At 40.0% G+C, this 17784-nt stretch overlaps 1 protein-coding gene across 2 annotated transcripts; it reads left to right on the forward strand.

Annotated features, from left to right (window-relative positions):
- The first annotated feature begins 1071 nt into the window (after positions 1-1071).
- Positions 1072-16547, forward strand: LOC131449666 (noelin-3-like). Of its 2 annotated transcripts, XM_058622581.1 has the most exons (6): positions 1072-1537; positions 7138-7281; positions 9323-9478; positions 10864-11083; positions 13741-13847; positions 14959-16547. In XM_058622581.1, the coding sequence occupies exons 1-6, from the start codon at positions 1451-1453 to the stop codon at positions 15634-15636; spliced, it is 1392 nt and encodes a 463-aa protein (XP_058478564.1). In that variant the 5' UTR covers positions 1072-1450; the 3' UTR covers positions 15637-16547. The 2 variants fall into 2 exon arrangements, with proteins under 2 accessions (XP_058478564.1, XP_058479384.1); XM_058623401.1 differs by lacking the exon at positions 9323-9478.
- Positions 16548-17784: the final 1237 nt, after the last annotated feature.

Here is a 17784-nt window from a genome sequence, read left to right on the forward strand (position 1 = left end):
AGCTGTAGCTGTAATGGTGTCAGGTAACTACAGTGGCTTTCATAGAACCTAAAGAATGACAGGGTTAGGGTTAGCGTTGCTTCGTTTGTAAACTTAGAACAAAAAGTTAAAAAAAACACTCTGTGGTTGTTTTTTCTGTTTGAGTTGCTGTAGAAAAATGGCGTCACAAAATGGCGGCTCCAGTAAAGCAAGGCCCTTGCCTACAGGTGCATATAAAAGGCTCATAACCAAAGAGATTTTCTTTCAGTGCAATTAAACCCTTACACTTAGCGGTTAATGTTACATGCTGGACCTTTAAAGGTTTCTTTACAGCCGCCCTCAGCTTCCCTGCACAATTTCTTCCACTTTTATAGTATTTATAGTTTTATCTACTATACTATAGTCATTTTAGAATCCATTTTAAAACGATTTTATTTGTTTTCAAATCCCTTAATGGCCCTGCCCCATTCTGTCTCTTTGAGCTGCTACACACACACACACACACACACACTCAACTCCTGAAACACAAGCTCAGAGGGAACTCTCTTTGGTCTTTAACCCTATTTAAGTTATTTCATTTTATTTATTTGATTTGTTTTTATTGTTTTTATTTGTATCCATGTATTTTATTGCCTCATGTGAGATTTAACATCTTTTTATTTATTTGATATTTTATTTATTATTCAGTACAACACTTTGGTCCACGTGGTTTTAAAGTACTTTACAGATAAAGTTGGATTGGATGTTTTTTTTTTTTTATCAGATTTTGTCCAAATAAACCAACCAAACTTCATCTTTATGCATCTTGCATCTTAATTTTAACCTCTTTTAAGTTTGTCACTTTTTTTTCTATTTGTTGACACACATGTGCTTCCATTAAACTCATGAAGAAAAAGATGTTATATATTATATATGCAGGTGATGTTGCTTGTTGGCATCATGCTACACTCTCGCGCACCTCCTGCGCGTGCACTCACGCAGCCACAGAGACAGCAGCAGACGCTTGATCTGCCTCCTCTACCTTTTTGTTCATTGTCACCGTACAGCTGTTACTGCTGTGGTGGTGCTCACACACACACACACACACACACACACACGTTCATCAGAAGTCAAGCCAGGCAGCTGGGTGATGTCATATCCGCGAAGTGTCCCTGAACGCAGCAGCAGCAGCAGCAGCAGCAGCGCGGATGGTCACCGCATGAATTCCCCGCAACAAACTTTTCCCTCCTTTCTCGCTGTGTGACGATGTTTCTCACCGCTGCCTACCCGCCACGCGTGACGGGGACGAGTGGATGGCTGTGCTCTCCTCCTCCTCCTCCTCCTCTCCTCCAGGCAGATTTTCACTAGTGCGTAGTGGACGTGGTGCTGGTGTTGTGAGCCGAGGGGAACAAACTTGCGTGAATTCTACTTTTTTCCCAAACCTTTTTTTCCCTTCTTGCTCCTGTCGCGGCTGATCGTGGACGTGGGAGGCATGGACACAGGCGGCAGGATGTGGTCGCTGTCCGCGGTGCTGAACCCGCTGCTGTTTCTGCTGCTGTTCGGTTACTGCCCTACTGTGGTGAGTTCTCATCCACTCAATACTTTATATTCCCTCTTTTTTGAGGACTTTTCCAGCACAGTTTCAGTCACTTGTATAACACAACGCTGTAAAGTTCAGCTTTTTGTTTGTGGATGTTGGAAATTTGATTTGGGTGGAGTGTTGACAACAGTCAGTGAATGTCCAAAAAACCACAGAATGAGTCATTTCAGCTTTGCTGATTTAGCTGATGCCTTACCTCAGTCACTTATTATTGATTTGACTTATGTATATGTATATGTATATATACATATACCCATTCATAATACATGCATACATGCATGCATACATATATAAAGAACAACAACTGTGCTACATAGTGATGATAGTACATACAGGATCTGTTCCAACATGTGTCACTTTTGACTACATTTTTGGAATTCATATATCAATCCCTAAATCTATACAGACAATTCCTCGATACAGCATGAAATGTGGGAACATTACTAAACCCGACACTCAGGTATAAAATGAAAAATGGGGAATTCAAAGTGGTGATCGGAGGTAGAGGCAGACTCACAGTGGTCATGTTTATTGCTCACGTCAACCACACATCACTGATATTGATCGTGGAGTATTGCCAAGCATATAACTCACCTATAAGGAAGAGTTCAGTCGTCGTAAAGGTGGGAAAACAAACATCAACAACAAACATTGCAGCAATTTTTCTTATTCCATCCAACTCGCTCTCTCACTGCACGCTTAGCACTAATACTGACAAATTCTGTTTCACGCTGTGTAAAACTGACTTCAGCTGAATGCGGTTGTCTCTCCAATCCACCCACCTCTCTCCTCTCTTTTTGTTTGTTTTGTTTTCTTTCTTTTTTAATGTAATGTTTTCTAGGAAATAAGGTTCCCCCATAAATGGGAATGCATTTTGCGAGCATTACCGCAAATTAGGAGGAGCAGCTTGCAGATCACCGAGCCATTTGGACAAGAACACTGGTCGATTAGGTTCATCCCACCCATGCAGGGAACAATCCCTGTGCCAGTGTCTTGATTGCAAAGCAGTGTCCTCACATCGTATCACTCTGCCGTGATTGAAAGTTGTGTGCGGAATTAATGCTGTATGTTCAGGGAAAGAAAAAAAAATGTTTACAGGATGAAGAGAAGCTGCATTTGTATCTGTCAGAAAGTGAAAATGAATGAATGCATCAGACAAAAAAGAGGAGCCAGCTGTCTGGATTATTTAATGAGAGGAAAAAGTCTTTGTGCAGAGTTCCTCATTAGAGTGCATCTGGCTTGGCTGTGCTACAAATTCATTTTGCTATGAGGAAACAAGTGAGAGAAGAAGAGCGAGGACAGGATGTGCGTCACTCAAGAGACGGAGAAGAAAGGCCGCTTTAACAGATTAGTGGAACTGGTTTCATTTTTAGGAGCCTCTCAAAGCAGCGTAAGGAAAAAAGATGAGGAGTGAGGATTTTCTCCCTCTCCGTCTAATCATGGTGCTATAATGCCATGAAAGGGAGGCTGATCCAGTCCAGGCTGATACAGTCAGGATGCACCAATCCATCTCATTTCCCCAATCATTCCACAAGCGCCTCACATGACCCGTCGTATTTGACTCCACTATCACCTTCTTCTCTTTCAAACATCTGTGATGTCAATGTCCTGTGTCTTTTCCAGCATTTAATCAAAAGACAAACGATACATAAAAGTCGGGGCATTCTCATTTTTTCAGAATAGAAGAACATGATTTTTGGTGCTTTTCCATTAGTGATAGTACCTGGTGCTTTTTTAGTACCTGCTCTGACGAGGTTCCAGGTGAGCTGAGCCGATACTAAAACGTGACGTCAACAGACTGTTGGCCACTGATTGGGCAGAGCGTGTCGTCATACGCCTTTTTGGATAATACCACGGCAGAGACTGTCGTCGCTCTAAGACTCACGAGCGTGACACAAGAATCAAACTGTCGAACTGTGAATCAGTTAAAACGACTTAAAAATCCTGAAAACATGCGTTCATCTCCAACATTTAGTGAGGACATTTCTAAAATCTCAATATTTACCAGAGGAGTCTGGTGCATTTAGAGACGACACTGCTGAAAGCCGGCGATCGGGAGCTGAATCACAGCTCGTTCAGTGACTGTGTCAGACGGAGTCAGGGAGTGCGTCAGTACTGAACGATTCTGTGAACAAATCTTTTTAATGAACTGATTCTAATGATTCAGTTACACTGAAAACACGTCACTAGTTTGTGTGTTTGTGTCGAGTATAAAGCGACGTCGCGGCAGTTTTGTGTAAGCGTGCCATAATGACCTCGCCCACGTTGAGGAGGTCATGGAAAACAACGTGCCTGATACCAAACTGTGTAGAGCTAGAAGTGTATAATGGAAAAGCACCTTCACAATGTTCTGATGTACCCAGAATGACTAAGAGTGGCTCCGGTCTTATTTGCTCCAAAAAGATTCAATTGGAATAAAAATATTGCAACCCAAAATTCCTGTATTTTATGACAGCGCATGAGTCATAAGCGCTGACACATGGTTACATTTTCCACAGAGAGGTGACATGTCTGAGAAGATTTGATGCAATTTTACCCTCGAATATCTCGACAAAACCTTGAACTGGAGCAAAGGAGCACATACGCTGTCCCATATGTCCTCTGCCATCTCCACCCCCAGCTCTTCTTATTAATCCCTTCACCTGTCTATGTTGTGTTGTTTATGTGTTTTTCTACTAAACAGTCTTTAGGGCGCTGGTCAAGGAACTGTCCTCAAAGTTGTCCAGATGAGTTTTCACAAAATGTCCCATGAATTCTTATATTCTTATACTTTATTGCTTAATGAAATAATCATATCAGGATGGCAGGCATCACTAGATGAAGCTGAAATTCTTAGATGCCAAACTTAGTAACCAACGGGAAGGTGGACAAAGATCGGGGAGCTGCATGGCTTTGATGATACTCGAAACAATGTTCTTGTAATCTAATATATATATAATCAAATCTAATATATAATATAATATAATATAATATATAATATAATATAATGGTAACATAAGAGAGATGTGTTTGGAGACAGAATGAAATCCCACGAGATTGATCATAGACGGGTTTTTTAACATGAAGATCCAAGTGAAGATTGAACTAACATCCATTCACCAGCCACTTTATTAGGTACACATGACGGCTAATAAAGTGGCGTGAGCGAGTTTTAATTTTAGACTTGTTGTGCGATCTGTACTGCAGGCATCAGTTCCCTTTGTTTTATAAAGAAATGTTTTTTTGTAATTGATCTATAATGTGCATCACAAACTAAATCTATGGCTTCTTCTCCAAACTTTGCTGCACCTTAAATGAATATTTAGTTTTGTATTTGCTGACTGAGCAGTTATGGACGACATAGCCCTAAAAAGTTAAGTATCGGTAAAAAACTAAAAATCTGTTATACAGTTTTGTGTTGGTGGGTGATATCAGTTTAAAATGATATCACAATAGTCCTCTGCGATATTGCAATAAAGATATTTCAAAATAAAAGTGTGTGTTGACATATATATTTCACATTAAAAGCTATAAAATACTATCAAGGACATTTAGAAATATCTCATTATAACGTGATATAAACTTTCCCGGCACTTTCACTTCATTGTGATCAATACTTGTAGAATAGCGAGTATTTACTGTGCATGCTCTTCGATACGGGTTGATGGTGTTGCATTTAAATATTGTGATGCATAACTTGATGTTCTTTAGACTTTATGCTCTGGAGCTGTGAGGCACATTGAATCAGTAACTGATCTGTAGATACATCATCTTTTATTCCATTTGACAATAATACAGTTTTGTGTTTTGTTGGTGATGAAATTCTTCGATAAAATGTTGGTTTTATTGTAGCTTTCTGTAATGTAATATTATATTTGCAATCAAATGGCTATATTAGAAATGAAAGTACTAAATAATAATAATGTTATAGGCTAATTTAGAATGAGCAGATTGTAACATATGTCCTGTGGCTCCACACTAATCTTGGTGGTGGTGATGATCGATAAACATCAGATCAGCACTTAGTGAAATACTCACGTAACATTCTAATAGCCTTTCCTCCTCATTCTGATGCTTGGTTTGAATCTCTGCAGATTGTTTTGACCATGTCAAGTTGTGGTCAGGTCAAAAAACACATGATGGCTGGGTGTTTGCCAATGAGGCGAGAAGTGCAGAGATTTACCATCTGCAGTCAAAGGTTTGCCAGTGTTGGCTGCAGGTTTGTGGCATTTCTCCAACACAAGTATTGTTCAAATACTTATTCTGCTTGTTTGTATAATACAGGGTCTCACATGTAAATGACCTGTGGGCCACTGAGCATCTAGTGTGGTCAGGAAGTGAAAAACATTTCTGGTTATGGGTGATATATACACACTATAGCCTAATGTTCCTTTGTGATAAAAAAAACAACATGTAAAGAAATAACTCATTATAACTTGATGGATTTATTTCTGCAGGTTACAGAAATAAACAAAACGAGTATTTAATGAAACAAAAACAACAACAGCTGAAACAAAGTGCTGTACATCTGAGATAAATATAAAAACTTAAGACCTAATAGACCTAAGAACAAACAATACAATAAAACAACAAATACTGATAAGTATTAAAATACCACAAATAGCATATAATAAAACCGACACGGTCGAAAGCAAAAGAGTAAAAAAGGGATTTAAGATGTGTAAACAAACTAATGCAGGAGGGAAAGGCACAACAAGAGTCAGGAACCGCAGGGAAACAGGAACAGCATGAACATCAGGACACTGTACAAAGAGAGCTGACAAGAGGAAGTCACACTTGACACAAGGAAAAACTACAAAATAAAACAGGAAACAAGGAACAGGAACCAAAAAGTGAAGAAAGAAACAGAAATACTAAAGAGTGCCTGGATAAATCCAGGAATTGTAACAGATAGGATTGGAGGGCTGCATGTGGCCCACGAGCCACAAGTTTGAGACCTCTGGACTATTAGATATCCAGCACTTCAAAGCACTTTGATCAATATTTGTAGAATAGCTAGTATTTACTGCGCGTGCTCTCCGACACTGGTTGATGGTGTTGCATTAAATTATGCGGCAGCGGCTTATGATGCATAACGTTATGTTCTTTAGACTTTATGCTCTGGAGCTGTGAGGCATATTGAATGTAATAAAAAGCAGGAAAAGCTCCCACAAATCACGTTTATCTGCATCTTCCAGCAGGACATTCAGAGGAGGCACTGGATGGCCTAGAGAGGAGAAACAGAGGAATTTCAACATTCGGGTTATACATCAAGGCCAGGAAACACTATTTATTGTTGGAGGGGAAATTCACCAGAGACCATACAGAGGAATATCTTACAGCCGAAGCACTTTGTTCTTTCAAAGCTCAGACTTTTCATAAGTCAGTGGAAGTAGTTGGTGTCAAAGCTTCGGGGGCATAAGGCAAAAAAAGAATGGATGGCCCGGGAGATAAAAAGCAGAAAAATAAGCGTCACAATTTCATGACGGTGATATCATCATAGCTGAATTGATTTTGTGTGTCTCTGAAGGTGTGTGTGTGTGTGTGTGTGTGTGTGTGTGTGTGTGTGTGTGTGTGTTTGTGTGTGTGTGTGGATGCAGACCATCAGGCCAAAGGAGGGATGGCAGGTGTACAGCTCCGCTCAGGATGCAGATGGCCGCTGTGTCTGCACTGTGGTGGCACCTGAACAGAATCTGTGCTCCAGAGACGCCAAAGGCAGACAGCTGCGCCAACTCCTGGAGAAGGTGTGTGCGCACACACACACACACACACACACACACACACACACACACATTTACCACAGTATGACGTATGACATTGATTTCTATCATCACTGATGCTTCTGTGTTGCTCTAATCCTCAGAGAGACTGTTCCACTCAGGTCTCTAAAGCGATTTCCTTCTTATGCATACAGTATATTATATGGCTGCTTATGATGATGAAGATGATGATGGTCGCCATCTCACCACAACTGTTCAAACAGTATAACAGTACTGCCAACCGCCAACATGGAGGTTCATAGAAACCACATGACACCTTCATCTGACAGTGAGAAGCCATTTTAAATAGGGTTGGCTGTGAACAGCAGCACAGATGCAGGTTTTAGAGGAGCGTCAGATTGTGTCAACACAAGCCCCAAGATCTGGGATTTGAGATTTCACAACTGCAAATTCAGAGGACACCTGCAAACAGGCTCTTGCTACACATTTTATCATCTATTTTCCTCTAAATGGGAATATCATTTATAACATAAATATTATATTCTATTGAATAAAACCTGAAAATAACATTATAAATCAACTCTGTAGCAGCAGCTCTATTTCCCATTGACTTCCATTCAAATGGAGTTATTTTTGCGACTGTAATGTTCAATGTAGTTTTGCTTCCTCACTTTTTACACATGGTCTGTGGTTATCAGTAGAAATGAGCTACGATAAAAAAACAGATACAAATGTAAAATCCTATAGAATCTAATAATGATGTATTTGGCTGTAAATGATTAATGCATAAGCAGAAATGTCTTGTTAACGGCTTCACACTTACAGTAGATACTTTCTGAGCATCAGACACGATATAGAAAGCTTCACATCCACAACCATTTGTTTTTCTTTTGATGAAATAAAGACCTTTAAATTCATTTGGTAACAAAACTCTCAGTATACTTTGGGAACTGGAGCAGAAACATTACATTTGATCTTATTATTTACATTTGTGACATTTGTGCATTATTATCTACAAACAACACAACACAACACAACACCAGTGGAGTCGCTCTCCTCGATCCACATAAGGAAACACGGCTCTAACCTACATTTGAATGTATTATGCTAAAGGAGGTTCACTGTCATTCACCGGGCCCTTTTGACACTAATGTACTCAGCTGCCTCTGGGCTTCTGTGAGGCCATATTAGGATTCTTCTACGCTCACACAAGAGTGTGCAGAACACAATGCGACGTGTTGTTCCACTTTGCCACTGATGTTGTTCGTTTTCAAGGATAATGAAAGAGCAAAGAGAAAGGGCCACATTTCATCCTGTTCAGATGACCCATCAACCAGAGAGACACTCAGTGTCTGCTTCAATTCTTCGTCCTTTAGAGGTCGCCACAGAGCATCATCTTCCTCCATCTTGTCCTCTTCTGTCCTCATGTCCTCCTTCACAACACTCATGAACCGTCTCTGTGGTCTTCTGCTTTTCCTGCTGCCTGGCAGCTCCATCTTTAATATAATCTCTGTCCTTCACTCTCTCACTTCATCACTTCACTTCATGTCATTTCTGATCCTGGTCACTTCCAACACAAATGTGAGCATCTTCATCTCTGGCACCACCAGCTCTTCCTCGTGTCTTTTACACAGCGCCACTGTCTCACTAACATCTCGCAGACCTTCCCTTTCTCTTCAGCTGCTATCGTGCTGTCACTCATCAGGCCTGACACTCGTCTCCACCCACTTCTCCCTGCCTGCACTCTCTTCTTCACCTCTCTTGTGCACTGCTCCTCCTCCTCCTCCTGTCATTCACACAGTTATTCTGTGTCTGTTTCAAATGAATATGTTATAAATCACCTCTGATGAAATACTTGATATTTAAAAACCATTACAGAGAGAACACAGAGGACAGTGTCAGCGTACAGAGACGGTTCAAAAACAATCCCACTGGAGGTCAAAATGTTGATTTATTCCTTGGGACGTTGAAGCGCGACGGCTCCTGAACAGCTGAACATGGAGGACATTTTAATCTTGTGCTGGACGGAAAAATCAATGCTGGCTGTTTCACTCTTTTCAAAAAGGTGCAGAACATGTCGCAGTCAATCGAGGTGCTGAACCTGCGGACACAGAGGGACTTTCAGTACATCATGAGGATGGAGAGCCAGATCAAAGGCCTGCGCTCAAAGTTCCGGCAGATCGAATCGGACAGGAAGACGCTCGTCAACAAAAACTTTCAGGTGACAAAGAACTCTTTGTTCAATGATACCATCGAGAAACACCATCGAGACTCTTGATGAAATCACACACTGAGCACAGTGAAGCCAATGACTTGATCACGGGCAAACGTATTACATTTAAATTTAATACAAAAATTGTTCTTTTTTTACTGTACTGTACAGTAATGTACAGTAATGTCTTTTAAAGGGACTACAAATGCAGCTGAGCTGCTAAGTCTGCAGCTCAGAGACTGTGTTTTGCATCAATAATGAATGACATTATATTTGTATAGCCCATATTCACAAATCCTAATTGTCTCACAGGGCTGGACATGGTGTGACGTCCTCTGTCCTGTTTCATGAGCACAAACCTTCGCCAAAGCCACTCAGTTTCCCACATTGTCAATATGTTTGAGTGTCTGGAGCCGGAACACCAGCAACATTTCATTATTTATTCCTTGGCCTGACGTCCCCTGAAAATGTGCTCACATACTGACTTAGTTTTTGAGTTATGCTGCTCACACACACACACACAGGCAGACAGACACATGCCAGCAAGAAAATAATGACTGACTGACATACACAACAAATCTAAACAACAATACATTTATTTTTTTAACTAAAGGTCCGATGTGTCATTTTCAATTGGCAGAAAATCAAGATAAAGTACTTTTACTCAGAATGAGCATTTTATATTTATATGAGGAGCAGCTCAGTTTCACTACACCTGTTAAACCGGAATCCTGAATCAAGATTCAAATCTGGATCGCTACCGAAATGTTTTATCCTTTTTATGGCCACGACTCAAAAACATGTCATCCATCATCAATCTGTTCTTTACTTTTGGAGTTATAGAGTTATAGAGTTGTAGAGTTGTAGAGTTGTAGAGTTGTAGAGTTACAGTGCTCACAGAAAAAAACACACAAACAAACAAACAAGAAGATGAAAGCAGTCATAAACATAACCTTTACTATAACAATTATCTTCAGAAGATAAAAATAAAAAATGTTTTGGTTCTTTTTTAAAACCAAACAAGAATCCTTTCACATTTTAACAAGATTTTTGACTTTTTACTGTTTGTTTTTACAAGAACATAAAAGAAAGACACGATATTATGTTCCAACAATAATCAGTTAATAAGAAGTGGGTAAATATTGGTGAAAATATTTACTGACACACTGCTTTTAGATAATGTCAATATATTTGGCCTTGCTTTGAGTTTTAGAAACAGATTTCACACTAAAGGAGAAAATCCTCCGACCGTCTTTCTGAATGATTCCTTTCCTTCCTGATCCTTTAGCCTCATTTTGGCCTTAATGCTGTGAAATATCCTCAAATGAATTCTTCTTTCATAGAGCAGTGTGTGTGTGTGTGTCTGTGTCTGTGTGTGTGTGTGTGTGTTGCAGGAGTTAAAGGGGAAGATGGAGTCGCTGCAGCCACTGATCCCTGTCCTGGAACAATACAAGACAGACACCAAGCTGATTGCACAGTTCAAAGAGGAGATCAGAAACCTGTCTGGTGTGCTGATGAGCATCCAGGAGGAGATGGGAGCGTTTGACTATGAGGAGCTGCAACAGAGGGTCCTCAGCCTGGAGAACCGGCTCCGCAACTGTATGAACAAACTCAGTAAGTCTCACGAGAACACACGCTGGTGTGGTGATGTTGTCGTCATCTGAACACACACAGAGCAGAACATGTGTCAGCAGAAGGTAAATGTTTGTTTATCGTCGCTGCTGCTACTCGAGAAGTCCTTCCATCCATCTTCTACCACTTTATCCTCCACTGGAGGCTCGCGGGGGATGCTGAGCCAATCTCAGCTGAGCTGGGGCGGTAGGCGGGGTCACACCCCAGACAGATCCCAGCGCCATACAGAGAGACAAGTAGCCATTCACTGAGTCACCATTTTACCTCATTCCTCGAGCTCAGGTGTTGTTGCTGCAAAGACAAGCGTGACCACTAACCACTACACATGTATTTCACTGTCATGAGTCCTGGGTGATAGTTGGACTGTTGTGTTTGTTTGCTTTCCTGTTTAATTGTGTAGTTCTTCCTTGTGTTGTGTGTATCTTGTCAGGAGTTTACTGACAGAGCTGAAACAACTGTACATACAAAGTCTAAACAGAATAAGCAGCGTTCAGAGAAACCCGGCGTCGTGACATTCACATGTTCACTTTTATTCTTATCACTCATTAGTGTGTGCTACAGTCCGACAGTGGACAGCACTGGGAACAGTTTTAAGCTCAAAATATTCTTTATCTAAACTTGAGCAATAGTACGTTTTATTTCCCTTAGTGAAGGTCTGACATTTAAGCTTGTGAGCTGCACATCACAAAGCTTGTTGTTGTTGCTGCTGCTGCTGTTTATTACCATAGTAAATACTTTACATAACCAGTGGCTGTTTTTGAAACAAGAGAAGATCATTTCAGTTATTTAAACATCAATTCTGCAAATGAGCAACTACAACAAGGACATGCTGTAATGAAATAAAACTTCTATAATAAGGTTTGTATTTACAGTTTATATGTACAAATGAAAATGGTCTATATCACCAAACAACCAGCTTTTTATCCACACAGGACAATAAAATGTCAATAAAATCTGGTTCCGCCTTTCAGACAGTTCCTCCAATCACCATCCAGTTCACCACAGTGGAAACGCCCCTATTCTGTGTCGTCATCGACAGAACAGTTGATCTGAGCAGTTGATTTGGTTTTACTGCTGCGACGAGAATCTATGACAAACAAGTGATTCTGAACAAAGTGGTGATATGTATTATATCAACCTTTAGCAGGCAAAGACGTGATCGATCTCATGACACCTGGATTATTCCATCAAAAATCTCATGATGGACGACTGGAGAAATACACTCAGCCCAGTTCAGTTTGAGTCTGTTCACATCGGTTCTCAATATGTCGTAGAATTGATTTTTCAGACGTTATCAGTTATTTTCAAGGCTCTTCATCCGCTCTCTGCTGTATTGATGATTGGACCCTATTGTCTATTCTCTGCTTTAACACTAAAACAGAGCGTTAGCAGCGTGGGCCCCTGAGGCTTCAGAACAATGTGCCTGACTTAGTCAATGATTTATTTAAATCTATTTTTCCTGAGGCATACTTTCATCTTAAAGCCTTTGCTGATTAAACATAATTTTCAAACTTCTTTATCAACTTCATCTGAGGACTTTATGGCTTTATATGTTTTATTACAGCTTTAATGACCCACTTAAAACCTGTACTTTGTAAATGTCTTAATCAGTTATTATTATTATTATAATAATAATAATTTAGTCACAGTTAGGCACTTGTAGGTTCCTTTTCTCGAGCCACTGACATTGAACTCAGGTAATAAGCTCAATTCTGCCTCCAGAGCAGCTTTGCATAACTAAAGCTCTAATTTACCAACTGCCAGATATGAGCTGACCTGCTACTGTGTTACTGTGTTACTGTGTCACATAAATGGTGAATGTGAATCCTAATGGGAAGTGGCTGAAACCAGTTTGAGCTTGAAATTATTACTTCTATCTTTGATTGAGTGGATAAAATAGGAGTTAACCTCACAAGTAAATGTTCGTAACTTTTTTTCAGGAGTTTTTGATCCACGTTCAAATCTTCACAGTTAAGGGTAAAGTACTGAAAATGATAAAAACTTGTGTATCTGCCTCTCTGAGCTACTCACATTCACATTCACATATTGGCTGTCTTAGTCCACTCTTGCTTCACCCTCTTGTCCAATCAGCACACGGCTTACTGTCCCAGGCCCCTCCCCTGACTGAGAGACTCGTCACACTGAGCAGTTGCAACTCAGTATTAGATTTTGCTACCAGACCACGCCCCCTGACCCTCCCTCCCTCACTCAGCTCTCAGCCCACTTCTCTGCATTTTTTTATTCATTGGGTGGAGTTAGTTACCCTTTAACCCTTTAATCATGTTCACCCAGCTTTGATTGAAAGAAGTTTCTTAAAATATTAAAATATGAGCAACAAGTGACATGGTGGTGCACTGGCTAGCAATGTTGCCTCGCAGGAAGAAGGTCCTGGGTCTTTGTGTGTGGAGTTTGCATGTTCTCCTCATGTGAGTGTGGGTTTTCGTCAGGTACTCTGGTTTCCTCCCACAGTCCTAAAACATGCAGGCATTTGGGGATTGGCTCCAGCAACCTCAGAAAATGGATGAATGGATGAGCCACAACCAGACTGAAGTCTACGCTGTGCTGGTTGATGAGGTTGATTCCAGACGTAGCACAGTATCACGGTTTGTGACAGGAGATGATGTGTGATGTGTTCACAGCATGTGGCAAGTTAATGAAGATCACTGGGCCAACAACAGTGAAAACATCAGGGACCAGATTCGGAGCCTGGATGACAGATCCACAGGCATCTCTCAAAAACAACCGGGTGAGTCTTTTTCTGACTGTGCTGTGAATTCAACATAATATGATGTTGAATGACAAAGTATTTGGTTTCCAACACGACACGTTCAGCATGCAGCGTCACATAAAGCTACAAAACACACAAATCCTCCACGACTCGTCCAAAACCAACTCAGCATATTATTTACCAGCATTCAACATTCAACACTCAGCAAAGTCTTCAAACCACACAAATATTCCAGTTACACTGTCACACCATGAAGTGTTTGTATTGTGTGTAACAAACTGGTTAAATACTCTCTGAGGTCAAGTCTCACTTTCACAAGCAATAAATCCTGGTGCAAGTTCCTCATGAAGCTTTTATTTAGTCAGTCATCACTCCAATACTTTTTTAAATGATTTATTTTAAATATTATCATTATATGTGTCTTATTCTGAAGTCCTGACAGGAATTAATATCAGGGAATTAAAATGATATAATCATCATTCTGTTTGTTTATAAAGAAAAACAGTGCTTTGTTTATTTCTTTCAGATTTATTTTATTTCAGTTTAAAGTTAATTTTATTTAAAGACAAGGGTCCTGTTTCTGATCTATTTATTATTTTAGATTTATTTTATTTATTTCAGGTTGAAGTTGTTTTTCTTAGATGTTATATTTATGTTTTACTAAGAAAATAATTTACTGTAAGTTTTGTTCTGCTGTGATTTTACTTTTATTTCATTATCTTTTTATTTCACTAATTCTTTGATCTTGTTTCTCATCTTCCTTTGATCTGTACGTGGGTTACCGTGGGCAACAAAGGACAGTATGTTTATAGGTGTAGCGTTCATGGTTCCGCCCACTTTTCCGCCCATTCTTTTTCACTTACTTTTATAGCACCACCTATAAGCGACAGGAAGTACACCTTCAGTAACAAACCCTCATTTACATGAAGCTTTCAGGGTGTATACAGTATTTGCTAAACTCTGGCCTCCCCTCCCTCCCTCTCTCCCTCTCTCTCTAGCGCCACACGATGGCCATTTTGGTCCGTTCACACCCCGACGTGTGTGGCCCTAGTTTTTTTCTTTGTCTTTCATTCACGTGGATCCATGTTCTTCTGTGTTTCTTGTGTTTCTTGTGTTTCGTGGTCTCCAGGTCTGGTACATGGACAGCTACACCAACAACAAGATCGTAAAAGAGTTCAAATCCATGGCTGACTTTGTGGCAGGAGTGGAGTCGAGAACATACAACCTGCCTTTCAAGTGGGCTGGGACCAACCACGTGGTGTACAACGGCTCTCTGTACTACAACAAGATGCAGAGCAACATCGTGGTGAGGTACAGCTTTGAGACGGGCCGCGTGGTCACGCAGAGAGCGCTGGAGTCGGCAGGATTCCACAACGTTTATCCCTACACGTGGGGAGGCTTCTCAGACATCGACCTGATGGCGGACGAGCTGGGCCTGTGGGCCGTGTACGCCACCAACCAGAACGCTGGGAACATTGTCATCAGCCAGCTGAACCCTGACACGCTCCAAGTCCTTAACACCTGGAACACAGAGTACTCAAAGAGGAACGCCGGCGAGTCTTTTATGATCTGCGGGACACTCTACATCACTAACTCCCACCTGACTGGCGCCAAGGTGTACTACGCGTACTCCACTAAAACCTCCTCTTATGAGTACACAGACATCCCCTTTCATAACCAGTACTTCCACATGTCTATGTTGGACTACAATGCCAGGGACCGCAGCCTCTACGGCTGGAACAACGGACACCAGGTCCTTTTCAACGTCACACTTTTCCACATCATTAAAACTGACGATGACTCTTAAGAGGCGGGACACTAGAGAGTGGAGAAAACAGCTAAATTAATCTGAATATAAATCCATGTTCAGATGAAATGATCAGCTTTTTGGTGAATTGTTCATTTATTCATCAGTTTGTCGTCATTTTATACACATTTCTTTGATGCTTTGATGCTTCGATTGCTCACATGATATGCTCACATCAACATATGCAGGTAACACGTTGTGGATGAAATAATGTCACTTAACAACGGTTCAGAAATCCTGAAATGCCATTGATTGTTTTCTCCTAAAAAAACAGAAGCTTTTGTGAAGTCAAGTTATATTTAATTCAGCATTGCATATATTCATGTCCTCTAATTTGTTATTTATTCCCACCATTTTGTTCACTAATTGTTCATTTCTTTTTCCTTCTGTTTCCATGTGCACTTCATCAGCTGCTAATTTATTCCTGCCTTTCTATACCACCACTTTGCTTTCAATTTCTCTTTGCACTTCCCTTTCTTCTGTCCTCTTGACCTTGTACATGACATGAGAAATCAGTTGAACCATAATGAACCCGTGTCGTGATTGTACTTGGCTTTTTTCGTGCAAGGTCATGGAATATCTGAAAGTACAGAGTCCAAACCCGCTTTCCTTTCACTTAGTACTTTGAGATATTAGCTTTTTTGTAACTTAAGCAACAGTTTGTATGCCTTATTCAGTGCAGTATGTACTTTAAGACCAAGGAAAAGAGCTCTTGTGCATGAATGTTGGCATTTTTACAGTCAGTGTACATGTGTGTATTCTGTATTTGCACAACATCCCACTCTCCTCCTCTCCAGCTATGGTAAAGATCCATTTCTACAGTCAGCAGGTTATAGATCACTTTAATAAACATCTGTTTGTGTAAATAAGAAGTAATACATAACCAAAATAAAAGCATTGTTTTCATTAAAGCAGCGCCTCCATGTGCATTTGTGTTTCCCTGATGATGAATTGTCTTGTTTAAGACGCTCATCTGCATCTTAAAGGAAAGGCTGAATGAGTCAGAGGTGAGGTAATGCTGCGCTACACTTTCATTCCTTCATAGACGTGAGTGCAATAATGACTTTCTGCCAAAAACATGAGAGTTACTTCTCCGTCCTCTAAAGTGACTTCTTTCTCATTTCCTGCACTACTTTATGCCAAATTCACATCACAGCCGCTCTCTGTCAGAGCTTTTAGCACATTTAAAGATTCATGATTTGTTTACAGTCAGTCAGAGAGAAGCACAGCATCCAAAGATGCTTTGGTTTGTGGCTTGAATTGATTGCTTTTCACCACAGTTTCTGCACCTCTTTCACCTCTAGTACACAGTATTGATTGACCCTGTGTTGCATATTCCTCTACTGTACGTACAGTGAAGCAATGAAAACACCATCATGTTATTTATTAACTTAAATCACAGAGAGAAGACAAGGCTTTAAATGCAAATGCAGCTTTATTTTTAACAAATTTCATACACGTGCTTTACATAAGACAAAATAACAGTTCAAAGTTTGAAACATTCAAATTTCACAATTTTAAGTGAAGCATAAAATATGACAATAACTTAAAATGATGAACAGTGTAATAAAAGATTAAAGAGGTCAATCATAGGCATATGAGCAGATAAATGTTTTAACCTAGATTTAAATGCATATTGGTTTAAAATGGCTGCCATTTTTACAACAGGTAAAAAGCAAGAAAAAAAAAGGAGGAGTTACATTTAACACCAGCCCCTGAAATACAAGTTAAAAGATGTATATATATGTTTATTTCTGTAGATAATACACTGAAAGAAATAATCAGATAACAACACAACATGTTTCTTCATGTGAAACCAGTTTTTTATTTGCAATAGTTTGGACATTTTGGGCCATTGTTGACTCTCTGCTGATAATCAATAGATATTCAGTGTCATGTCAACAGATAACGTTCCCAACTGTGATTATACTTTAATCAATAAGATGATCCTGACACACATTTATTGATTGATTTTTAACTAATCATCAGATAAGCAACTGATTGTCAACGTTTTTATGATTGTACAATAAACACATCACCAACACATAATAGACTAGGAATTGATTCATGTTAACATGATGCTGACAGACTAATCAGGAGTAGATAGTCAACTAATAAGATGCTGTTACACAACAATCAACAATCAAT

Source organism: Solea solea, chromosome 1 (assembly GCF_958295425.1).
Source record: "Solea solea chromosome 1, fSolSol10.1, whole genome shotgun sequence".
Lineage (NCBI taxonomy): Eukaryota > Metazoa > Chordata > Actinopteri > Pleuronectiformes > Soleidae > Solea > Solea solea.